At 50.9% G+C, this 11,431-nt stretch overlaps 2 protein-coding genes across 2 annotated transcripts; one reads left to right on the top strand and one right to left on the bottom strand.

Annotated features, from left to right (window-relative positions):
- Positions 1 to 494: 494 nt before the first annotated feature.
- On the bottom strand, positions 495 to 5,886 carry Tax1bp3 (Tax1 binding protein 3). Its single transcript, XM_059271153.1, has 4 exons — positions 5,747 to 5,886; positions 2,493 to 2,612; positions 2,025 to 2,102; positions 495 to 1,501 (listed from the first exon to the last, which is right to left on the bottom strand). Exons 1-4 carry the CDS (start codon positions 5,783 to 5,785, stop codon positions 1,364 to 1,366), a joined length of 375 nt encoding a protein of 124 aa, XP_059127136.1. The 5' UTR covers positions 5,786 to 5,886; the 3' UTR covers positions 495 to 1,363.
- Positions 5,540 to 6,908, top strand: Emc6 (ER membrane protein complex subunit 6). Its single transcript, XM_059271154.1, has 2 exons — positions 5,540 to 6,151; positions 6,340 to 6,908. Exon 2 carries the CDS (start codon positions 6,389 to 6,391, stop codon positions 6,719 to 6,721), a length of 333 nt encoding a protein of 110 aa, XP_059127137.1. The 5' UTR covers positions 5,540 to 6,151; positions 6,340 to 6,388; the 3' UTR covers positions 6,722 to 6,908.
- Positions 6,909 to 11,431: the final 4,523 nt, after the last annotated feature.

Below are 11,431 nucleotides of genomic sequence, written 5' to 3'. Positions count from 1 at the left end.
GACCCATACCTCCAGCCTTCTGGGCTTTCCTTTACACTTCCTGATTTGGCAGTGCTAAGCAAGCCCCTGAGCGGCATCTGCCCAGAGTTCCCAGCTCACCATCTAGCCAGCTCGGCCCTGTAAACATCTGGGTTTTTCCCATAAACCCGAGTACCCAGGAGGCTCCTCTCAAGTGGAGACTGAAGCTAGGCTGCACAAGAGGCAGATGAGGGTTCTACAGTGGCACCCACGAGAAAATACACTGCAGACTTCCCACAGCTGCAGGGAAAGTGCTTCCAAGCATTTCCACAAATGTGGCCTCTGCAAACCACAGCGTGCTCCCAGTGAGGCTTCTGAGGTACCACCAGAGATATGTCTTCCAGGCAAATAGGCCTACGAAGAGTTGTACTTTTCCCCCAGAACAGCAGGGGACAGGCTAGCCATCTTTAAAATCAAAGGACTTATTTCACTCCACCCTCCAGACGCCTGCCCACCATCTCAGCAGAAACCCCCAGTGAATTCCAGCATTGTTTATTGGGCACAAGTGTTGAGCATGGGGTAGCATCATACCGCCCCATTTCCATAGTAACCAACTGGCTTAGTCACATGCTACAAGTTGCTGCTTCCAGGTGTGTGAATTAGTAAGCTAAATTCAAAAGGAGAATTGGCTTTTCAATTCAGTAAGATAAAAACACTTTGTATCAAAGTTGTGACTTAAAAAATACAAAAGCTAAACCCACAGGTGTAGAGAAAAAAAAATGGCAATCCTGAGAGCTGCCCTGAAATGTGGGTCTTGAAACTTGGATAAATTGTTTAAGCAGACAGATCCTGGATAGGCCAGTACCCCTTAGGGAAATGAAGGTAGCGGGAGCCCTGCCCTCTTCCATCCAGGTGGCCTTCATAAAGTCTCTGGCATATTTGGGTCCAGCCCCACCCAGGCTGGGCCTCGTGATGGGGGAAGTATGGAGAGAGGCACTGAGGAAGGGCAGGGCCAAGCCCTTCAGCCAGAGCAAATGGGGAAAAATGGCCCTCCCTGGCATTTCCAAGCTTTGGCAGCTCTCAGAAGGTGTCTCCTGACTGCCCAGCCCCTGCTGTGGTCCAGCAGCAGGTCCCAGGCTGAGCCGATGGTCACTGCAGACTGGATACTACTCCGAGCCCTTATTTCTAATCCTCAGCATCCGAGAGAGAGAGAGAGAGCTGGTCCCATGGCCTCAGACGGGGGTGGAGGGGTAGGAAAGCTGGCTTGGACCTTGGGATCGGCTGTTAGCCCTCAGAGCTGGGGGGCCCAGCACACAGCAGAAGCCAGAACGAGATACAGAGAGAGTGTGGATGTGTTGTCACTATACAAAAAGGTGGGTGGCTACAAGTCAAGACTGGCTGACTGCTAGGACAGCATGGACTGCTGTACAGCCTTCTGCAGAGACTGCCGAGTCACCAGCAGACGCACCACTTCCTCCGAGCGTTTGGTGAGCCGCTTCCGAGCCTGGTCATGGGTGACCATAGTCATGTCCCAGCCGTTCACCTGGCCCAAGGAGAGAACACAGGGTACCTCAGCTCTCTGCCCTCTACAACAGTGGTTCTCAAACTGTGGGTCACAACCCCTTTGAGAGTTGAACAACCTTTTCACAGGGGTCACCTAAGACTATATACATATCAGATATTTTACATTACGATTCACAACAGTAGCAAAATTACAGTTAGGAAGCAGCAATGAAAATAATTTTATGGTGGGAGGTCACTACAATATGAAGTGTATAAAGGGTCACCGCATTAGGAAGGTTGGGAACCACTGCTCTAGAATTTGGAAATAGGGTTTTGAGGAGCTCAGGCTATCCAAGCAGGCCCCCAAGCTAATATCCCCTAACAGAGATGCCCAGCATTCTAGAGGCACACAGAACAACCAGCATCCTTAGGGGCAATAACAGCATGGCTTCAGAAACCCATTTCAATGAGTTGCTCCTCTGGGAAGCTGGGTCAGCCCTCAACCCCAAATGCTTCAGCCCCTCTCACCCAAATCTTGGTTTCCTCCTCTGGGACAACCATACCTGCATGATCTTGTCTCCAATCTGCAGCCCAGCAATTTCAGCAGGGCCTCCCTCAGATATTCTTGTGACGTAAATGCCCTGGAAAGAGACAACCCAGGTAAAGCCCTGTGGTCACTGGATTGGCCCTTTACCCACAGAGCCCAGCATGACAGACTCTCAGAACTCCTCTGTCCCTGTGCCCACCTATCCCACCAATACATTCAGCTGGCATGGACTGTGCCATGACAGCCAGGGGCCAGTGTAGCTGCCCCTGGGATGTTCCAGCCTGCTGATGGCCACCTCCTGCTCCTCTAGGCTGTCTCTGCATGCCTTCCACTTAATCCCACCAGATCATTTAGGATTGTCGAAGAACAAAAAGATCTGCTCTTTCCACACAGGCCCAGGAAGAAAAATCTGCCACCTCAGGCTTCTGTGCCCCATGGGGTGGGTAGGGGGGTGGGGTGGGATTGAGACTCTAGTCTTTCTCACCTTGTCTGTTTTATCTTCCGAGAAGGGATTCTGGGAAGGGTCCTGGTCGATCCCACCTCCAATACTGAAGCCCAGGATTAAGTTCTCACCTTGACGCAACTTATGAATTTCAACTCTTTGCTGGTAAAAGGAAAAGCAAGTTGAGGGTCAAGGGCGGGTGGGTGAAGAAAGATCTGATCTCTGTGCCCAGCAGTAACCTCAGGCTGCAGGGTCAGCTTAAAACCATGCCAAGGGGTTGGGGTTGAGGGCTCTCTGCAGAAATCCAACCGGACACCTGTCTGGGAGGTTGGTGGTTGGATTTCAACCCCTACACACAGCCCTTTGCCTGCAACTTTCCCTGCCCATTTCCCATCCTTGATCAGTAATGTATTCTGGGCCTAGCCTGGCCCAAGAAACAGAGGGTACTGTGGCTGCTATAGGAAAGACACCCATCTTTCTGGGGAGGGAGCACCCAGAAGAGGACAGATAAAGCCCTGAGGATGCAGATGCCTGCTGAGGCAGCTCAGATTGCTAACTGCCAAGCAAGCCCTACCGAGATTATGGAAGCCAGGAGGTGCATGGGAGAAGTAGAGAAGAAACTTGCATAGAAGAGAAGAGAAAGGCTTCCTGGCCAAGGAGACTGGTGTGCAGTGCACAGCACAGGACACAGGACCAGGAGGTGAGATGGGATGAAGGATGAGACTGTGGGGTGGAGGCCAAGTCATATCCTCTCTAGTCCTTAGGTCCTGTTCTTATGCGGGATTATATAAGAGATAGTATCATAGGACTTTCCCAGCATGCTCTGGGGTTGGGGTCACCAACTGTGCAGGCTCCTTTGAGAGCCCTTAGAAAGCATCCTCCAGCTACCAGAGGTTATCCCCAAAGTTGAGAATTTTAACACAAAGAAGTAGGAGTAACTTTCTGGACTTGGAAAGTTGAGAATTTTAACACAAAGAAGTAGGAGTAACTTTCTGGACTTGGGAAGTTGAGAATTTTAACACAAAGAAGTAGGAGTAACTTTCTGGACTTGGGAAGGCTTCAACAAAGGAAGGATCATTCGCCCCCAGCCTTGAAAATGATAGTGCACCACCTGGCCTCGATCTTGAACCTACTGGAACTCAAAAAAGAGGTAGGAGGAGGGCAAGGCATTGATGCTAGAATGATCACCGGAGTGGTAGGTAGAGGAGTGGATTTCTCATGGGTGGGATAATGGAATCCTGAAGACATGAGCTACTTATAAGTGGTGATCCACAGACAAGGACTGATCCTGAGGAAGTGGAGCAGAGCACCCTGTCATCTGTCTAAATCAGCAGTTTTCAACCTATGGATCATAACTCCTTAGGGGAGAACGACCCTTTCACGATCACCTGAGACCATCAGAAAACACAGGTATTTACAGTACGATTCATAACAGATCCAAAAATTACAATTAGGAAATAGCAAGAAAAATAATTTTAGGGTTGGGGGTCCCCACATCATGAGGAACTGTATTAAAGGGTTGCAGCATTAGGAAGATTGAGAACCAATCTAGATGAACATAACCATCACTCAGTTGGGGACCCAGGTAGAACGCAGTGTCAGTAGTTAGGAGTGTCAGGAGCCATCCGCACAGGTTTCCAGAAGGCAGATCTCTGGGGCCAGAGTTCAGGGGAGAGGCCAAAATGACTGTAACAGAATCAGGATGTTAACTATACTTGAGAGAGTAAGATTGGGAGGGAAGCATCTCCACCCCATGAGCAATCCAAGACTGGGAAAGAGGCCAGGTCTGCCTGCTTATGCTCAGGCATGCACCTGGCATTAGGATTGGAGGACTGTGAACTTCCCCGGCTTTCAGAATGACTCTGACTGGCCTGACAAGAGGGAAGAGGAAAAGAAACATGATGCCTAAGGCCCATTCACCTGGGGCTTCCTGACCGAGAAAGTGTAAGCTCCTGCAGACCTACTCCCACACACACCTCCCTTCATGCCCACCAAGGTGCAAAAGGAGACAAAGCCCTGTGACTGACTTAAGGGAGAAATCAGGCAGCAAAGAGACCGTCTCTCCCTAGATCCTGACTCACACCCTCTCTTTTCCACACAGGGTCGAGCCTAGACTCCTTCCTGGAACAGCTAGGGAAAGATCCTAGAAAAACCAGGCTGGTGCAAGTGGAGTGAAAACCAGGAAACTGTACACGGGCTCAGCAGTATTTCCTTCTAGCCCAGGCCTGAGCCGGAGCTCTAAGCTCACCCTCCCCTGCCACCCTCTTGACTTTGGGAGCTCTCCAGCGCATCCATCTAACATGACCCATCCCTACAGCTCCAGAGTTAGGACTCTGGGGCATTGACTCACACCTGTAACTCCAACACCTGGAAAGCTAAAGCGGGAGTACTGCCAGAAGTTCAAGGCCAGCTAGGGCTTAAGAGTGAGGCCCTGTCTGGGGAGAGATCTGGGTCCTTTCAGAAAGCTTCCTTTATGGCTGGGCACTGATGCTTCTCGGGGGTAGGATTCAGCATTACCCACCTCTGCCTCAGGGTTGGACGGCAGGCCCCATCAGACCATGACCTTGGTGCTTAGATCTACACCCCTCCCACTTCTTCCCTTTGCCTGTTCAACTGCAACTGATACACAAGACAAACCCCAGAAGGCGACCCTGGAAATTTCTGGAACATGAAGTGTCATGCACAAGAACACGCACTTTGAACCAAGGGGCTGAGTATCCTGAAAAGTTCTGAAAACTAAGTTTGGCTCTCCAGGGATCGGTCCCCAGAGCTAGGCCGGATGAGAAGGGGGAAGGGGCTGCTAGGACAAACTCTGGCCAGTCCCACCCCCTCAATCTCCTACGGCGCGGCGGCGGCGGCGGCGGCGGCAGTGTGCCGGCTGGAGCAGAGGAAACGCTTCCTCATTCCAAAGGCTGCGACTCACTCACGGACGTCGGCGCCCGCCCCCCGCGGCCGCCCAGCTGGGGACACGGAGGCCCAGGACAGGGGAGTTTCCTAACACTCCCACGGACCAGCCTTTTTCCTCCGTCCTCCCAGTCCGCGCCGGCGGCGGCAGCGCACGGGATCTGGCCTCTGCTCAGGGTCTCGGGAGGCTCTTAGGTCCCAGCCACCTCTCCTGGCCGGGGAAGGCTGCATGCAGCACTGCTCAACAGAAACTGCAACTGGAGCTCTGACCCCCGGAATGCACGCAGGAGCCCCGGGTCCTATGCTTTTTCTCCGCCTGTCTAGATGTCAGTTTGCCGCTCTGCAAAATGGGGTGAACCAAGAGGAGAAGGAGCCCGCGCGAGCGCACTCACCACTACGGCGGTGACAGGCTGGCCCGGGATGTAGGACATTTCGGCTCAAATCTGACAAGCCGACAGCGCCCGGTGAGACCCGCAGCGAGAATGCCCACGGCCGCGCCCTCCCTGGTTAACAAAGGGCAGCCCTGCTCGGCCCGCCCCCTCATGAATACTTAATAAGCCTCCAGCCAATCATCAGCCGGAGCGCTGTTGGGCTTGCGGGAGTCCTGGGACTTGTGAGCCGAAGTGGGGGCAGGAGGGGAGCGTGCCCGGGGCGCATGCGTGGGAGGGCGGGGCGGAGTTTGTGCGCCTGCGCAAGCCGAGCCCTCCCAGCAACCCTCGGCGCAAGATGGCGGCGCGGGACGCTCCGCTTTTTCCTGTCTGAGGGGACACGAGGGACTGTGTGCCGCTGTGCTCCAGGTAACTCGGCGAGCCTTCCGGGCGTGTGCGGATGCGCTGCCGTCCCAGGCCGGCTCGAGCCTCAGCCTCGGCGTGGCGTGGAGGTCAGAGGCCCAGGCGCGGTGTCGGAGGTCCCAGGGGGAAGAAGGCGCCGCGCGCCCAACTCGCCGGGCTTCGGGCGCCACTTGTTCACTTGGTTTTCTCCGCAGTTCCGCGTTGAGGCCGCGAGAAGGCGGAAGCGGAGCCCCGGCGGGTGCGATGGCCGCGGTGGTGGCCAAGCGGGAAGGGCCGCCGTTCATCAGCGAGGCCGCCGTCCGAGGCAACGCCGCGGTCCTCGACTACTGCCGGACCTCGGTGTCAGCGCTGTCGGGGGCCACAGCCGGCATCCTCGGCCTCACCGGCCTCTACGGCTTCATCTTCTACCTGCTTGCCTCGGTCCTGCTCTCCCTGCTCCTGATTCTCAAGGCGGGAAGGAGGTGGAACAAATATTTTAAGTCACGGAGACCTCTCTTTACGGGAGGCCTCATCGGAGGCCTCTTCACCTACGTCCTCTTCTGGACGTTCCTCTATGGCATGGTGCACGTCTACTGAAATGAGGGCAGGGGTGACTTAAAGAAAGAAAGAAAAGGTTGGCAGGACTCTTGCCGGCAGTTAACACCGTGTAGACTTACTTAGTTTTTTTGTTTGTTGAGTTCGCTGCTTGTTCTGTACTGTTATAATTTATATCTGAAGACAGAGAGCCTGTAATATCCTTCAGATTAAATGAAGTGTGACGCTTTGTCGAGTTCTTTCCTACCTTGATGCTGAGCCACTCTTTGAAGTCGCCAGACTTTGCTCCCTGGAGAGCAGGCACTAGGCCATAGCCTGTAATTGTCTTGGATTTACACCTAGTGGCTTACATGAGAGAACATAACGTTCATCTTAAGGACTGTTGACAGTTGGTGATACTAAGCATTCTCTGTGTGCGGGCATTATGCTGTGAACTTTTTGCATCGGGTATGTTTTAATTCTAGCAATAACTCTACGGAGATGTTACTGTTAAACTTCTGTTGAAGAAGAACCTGAGGCCCAAAGAGGTTAGATGTCTCTGCCTGGGGTGGCTCATCTGGGAAGAGGCAGAGCCAGGATCCAGTTACAAGGCTGTTTGCTTGTGCTGTATTGGATGAATGTACCTGTCCAGCATCACTTCCCACTAACCACTGCTTTCTGGTATGAATGAAATCAGTTAAGTCCCAGTTACCTGGTCACAGCTAGTTACCTTTCCTATAAGAAAAAATGCAAGCTATTTTTCTAAAATGTGTCCTGTGGCAGCGATTAAATAGGTTATTTGGACATTTAATCAAATGAGTTTGTTTCGAGTGTAATGCCTCTGACTACATGTTCATTCCTAACCCTTTTGAAGGAGGGTTTTAGAATGAAATACATGATTAACTGAAAAATACAATTGTGTTAGACTTGTAGTGAACATGTTGCACATGGAATCTATAGTCTAACTGGGGAGATTGGCATTACCTGCTTTTACAGATTATAATAGATGCCATGAAAGAATACACAGAAGCACTGAGTTTAGACTAGGTTTGGAAATGGAGTCAAGGAAGACTTGAAGAAATAACATTATGCCTGAGACTGAAAGGTTAAATAACACAGAATAAAATAAGGGAAGGGGCTGCTTTGAGGAAAAAAGCATGTAGAAGAGCCACAGGCAGGAAGGATGGTGGCCTTTTATTAGGCCAAGAGGTAGTCCTGACCAGATCATAGAAGGCCCTGGGAGGAAGTTGGCCTTGACTCCATGAGCATTTAGGAGAAGTCTTTGAAAATTTTAGGAGCAATGTGAATTGGCTTTAGATTTTTTTTTTTTTTTAAGGGATATGAAAGCGATTATAAGACCTCTTTCCCAGAGTGTAGATGGTCTGTGCCTACTCAGTAATGGCTCAAGCACCCAGTCCTGAATCCTGTTTGGACCACATGCTTGCATCTCATGCCAAGAAGCTGAGGTCACAGCTTTACCTTCCTGTCCCAAAGAGCCCTCTCCTGAGGATCCTGACATGCATATTTATAGTAGGAGCTTCTCTATGTGGGAAGGAAGGGCTCATTCCTGATGGATTTCTCCTGACTTGATTTAATGATTTTCCTGTTGTTGAACAGTAAATTTGTTGCAAGCATTTGCTGCCATAAAACTGTGCAGTGACTACTTTTATGTTCTTACCAATTTTGAGCAGATTTAATCCTCGTAGGGCAGAGTTAATTTCAAATACTTCTCAGCAGTTATCCAATGAGAAGTAGTAGTTATATCACTGTCTTCCTAGTCTGTTTTTTAAATTTGTATTATTCATAATTCTGTGTAGGTATATGTGTCTGCATGTTAGTGGGTATGTGCACATGAGTGCAGGTGCCCACAGCGGCCAGAGTTGTCAGCTTCCTTGGAGCTGGAGTTACAGTTGTGCTGGGAACAGAACTCAGGTCCTCTGGAAGAGCAGCGAGTGCTCTTAACCACTGAGCCAGCTCCTTCCTTGTCTTTTAGCATCTGTTCATTTCAAGAGTCTCCTTGGAGGCCGGGCGGTGGTGGCACACGCCTTTAATCCCAGCACTCGGGAGGCAGAGCCAGGTGGATCTCTGTGAGTTCGAGGCCAGCCTGGGCCACAGAGTAAGTTCCAGGAAAGGCGCAAAGCTACACAGAGAAACCCTGTCTCAAAAAACCAAAAACCAAAAAAAAAAAAAAAAGCGTCTCCTTGGGGCTGGCAGGATAGCTCAGCAGGTGTCTGCTGCCAAGCCTAATGACCTGATTTCAGTCTTCGGGACCCACATTGTCAAAGGGAAGAGTGGACTCTGACCCTCACAAGTACACTGAGGCAAATGCACACCTACACACATGCACACAAATGTAATTTAAAAATATCCCTATGCTTTGATTTGAATCTGCGTGGTAACAAGGCATGTAATACATTGGTTATTATTGCTTGTGTTTGCCTTCTTTGGTCTAACCTTACATTTTTCCCCTACATAGGGTAACCCTGAAGGGAAAAAAAAGAGGGACACATTTAAAATTGATGCTTTTTATTACTTTAGAACCAAATAAGTGTCCAAAAATACATATGTCAGACAGGTCCCAGAAAATGCCTGCCATCTTGGCCCATTTGACTTTGCTGGCTGAAGGGAAGAGTCGTCCTCTGAAGAGTGCTTGTCCCTGGGGGGGGGGGGGAGGTGAGTAAAGCTAAGAGGTGCCCTGTTCAGATGGAAAGATGCTGTGATTAGGGACTCTGATGCCCAGCTCAAACACCTGGAACAAGGCATGTTCCACCTTTATGATGGCCTCCCCACTGAGAGGAACAACCCATGGGAAGAGGGAGGGCGAAAGGCAGGCATGACCCCAGCGTCAGGAACAGCAGTTTGCGATTTCCTGGCTGATTCCCAAGTCACATTGATAGCACCCAGTGTATCAGTTGGCCCACATCATGATGCTCCCAAAGGTATGAAATAACTTGTAGGACAATCCTAGATGGCCCAGTTTCGGCTAGAGACTGACACATAATTCATCAGATCCTGGAAGATCAGAATAGGAAGGGGGTCTTGGGCTAGGGCTGTAGCCAATAAGCCAACCAGTGCCCAGAAAGAAAAATAGTGTTTCCCCAAAGTTTAGGAGTATTTCCCAACTCACTTTCCGAGTTAGAAGCCTCATTCCACCTGCAGAGGCTGTGATAGGAGGATCCAGAGTTTGAGGCAAGCTGGAGCTACAGAGGAAGACCCTGGCAGGTTTCGGTTGGTTGGTTTTGTTTTAATTTAGGCAGCTGGTTCCCCTAAGATGGATGAGCTGCCTTTATATCAAGGTTATGCAGAAGGAAGGAAGGAAGGGGTGAAGGGGGCCACAAGGCAACTTTGGCTGAGTGGGCATCCCTGTGAGAAATTGTAATAAGATCCCCGGCCTTTCTAAGTTTGGAGCCTCCTAAAACGATCCAAGGTTTACCTAGCTAACTTTGCTGGCCAAGAAGGAACAACAGGTTAACAGATTGTCAGGCAGTGGAGTGTAATGGAGACCAATAGATTAAAAAAACACCTCACACTGACCACGGCAGTGACAGCCTTCCTGGTTGTTTTCCACATCAAAGCACCTGGGATTCCTTTCTTTCCCTGTCACCTAGGCAGGTGGCTCCTAACCCCTCAGATTTAAACTATCACTCCCTTGAATATACTTATTCTTGCTGTTCCAGGTTGAAACTTGCCCCAGCACCCTATTTAGTTCATGACAAGTGTGACCACTTCATGGTTAAGATTCACCACCCACCAGACTGGAAGCATGTGGGGGCAGCGGCCGTGTGTGTTGCTTACCAGTGTCGGTCACGATTCAGTCTAACACCTGACAGGAACAGGACACAACATGAACTCGGTACTTATTGACAGTAACTAGTAAAAGGCATGTTCATTCTGATACAGAGTGAGTTGTCTGACTGTCCCCAAGCCATTCAACACAGTAGGAAGAGCCAGGGCAAGCTCTACACAGCCATGACCCTTGGCCCTCTTCTTTGCTCCTGAACATAACCTGATGGGTTCGCTTTAACAGGGAGGTCCGCTGCCTGACTGGATCACCTGGTCTTTCACTTTCAGAAAGCAGAATGGCTTGGTGACATCCCCAGACAACCAAAGGTGCGGGAGCTGCTTCCATGGAAGAGGTCCTGCTCTGGACACCACTCCTGCCCCAGGGGCAACAACTCTCCCCTCCACCCCATTTTGTTTTGTCTTATTTATTTATTTTTTATTTTTTCAGACAGCCTCTCTACAGAGCCCTGGCTGTCCCGGAACTCGCTCTGTAGACCAGGCTGTCCTTAACCCAGAGATCCACCTGTCCTGCCTCGTCATATGTATGGGTGTTTCGCTTGCATGTATGTCTGTGCACCAGTGCATGCCTAGTACACACAGAGGCCAGAACAGGGCATGTGTTCCTTTGGAACTAGAATTACAGGAGGTTGTGAGCCATCATGTGAGTGCTGGGAACTGAACCCCAGTTTTTGAAAGGGCAGCCAATGCTCTTAACACTGAGCCATCCTTCACCCCTCCACCCATTTTTAGAAGGGGACCTCACTATCTGTTACCCAGGTTGAAATTCCTGAGCTCGGTGACCCACCCCCACATGCTGTGTCTACGGGTGTGCAGCGCCTCACCCAGCTACCAGGCCCCTTCTGATTACCACGTGCAAGGGTCCAGCAGAAGGATGTTCACAGTCCCTGGCATGTGGTGCTTTCCAGAGAGGAGCCCCCAGCATCGAGAGAAGCCCCCAGACAGCAGCTGGGACTCACGTCGAGTCAGAAG

This window comes from Peromyscus eremicus, chromosome 8a (genome assembly GCF_949786415.1).
Source record: "Peromyscus eremicus chromosome 8a, PerEre_H2_v1, whole genome shotgun sequence".
Lineage (NCBI taxonomy): Eukaryota > Metazoa > Chordata > Mammalia > Rodentia > Cricetidae > Peromyscus > Peromyscus eremicus.
This window is presented reverse-complemented; position numbering and strand designations above follow the sequence as displayed.

What these genes read in the sequence shown, in the direction of transcription:
- Emc6 (XM_059271154.1), top strand. Translation starts at nt 6,389, where the DNA reads ATGGCCGCGGTGGTGGCCAAGCGGGAAGGGCCGCCGTTCATCAGCGAG.
- Tax1bp3 (XM_059271153.1), bottom strand. Translation starts at nt 5,785, where the DNA reads ATGTCCTACATCCCGGGCCAGCCTGTCACCGCCGTAGTG. An exon ending in AGCCTGTCACCGCCGTAGTG is followed by an intron (nt 2,613 to 5,746) that starts GTGAGTGCGCTC and finishes TCCTTTTACCAG; the next exon opens with CAAAGAGTTGAAATTCATAA. An exon ending in TTGGAGACAAGATCATGCAG is followed by an intron (nt 1,502 to 2,024) that starts GTATGGTTGTCC and finishes TCCTTGGGCCAG; the next exon opens with GTGAACGGCTGGGACATGAC.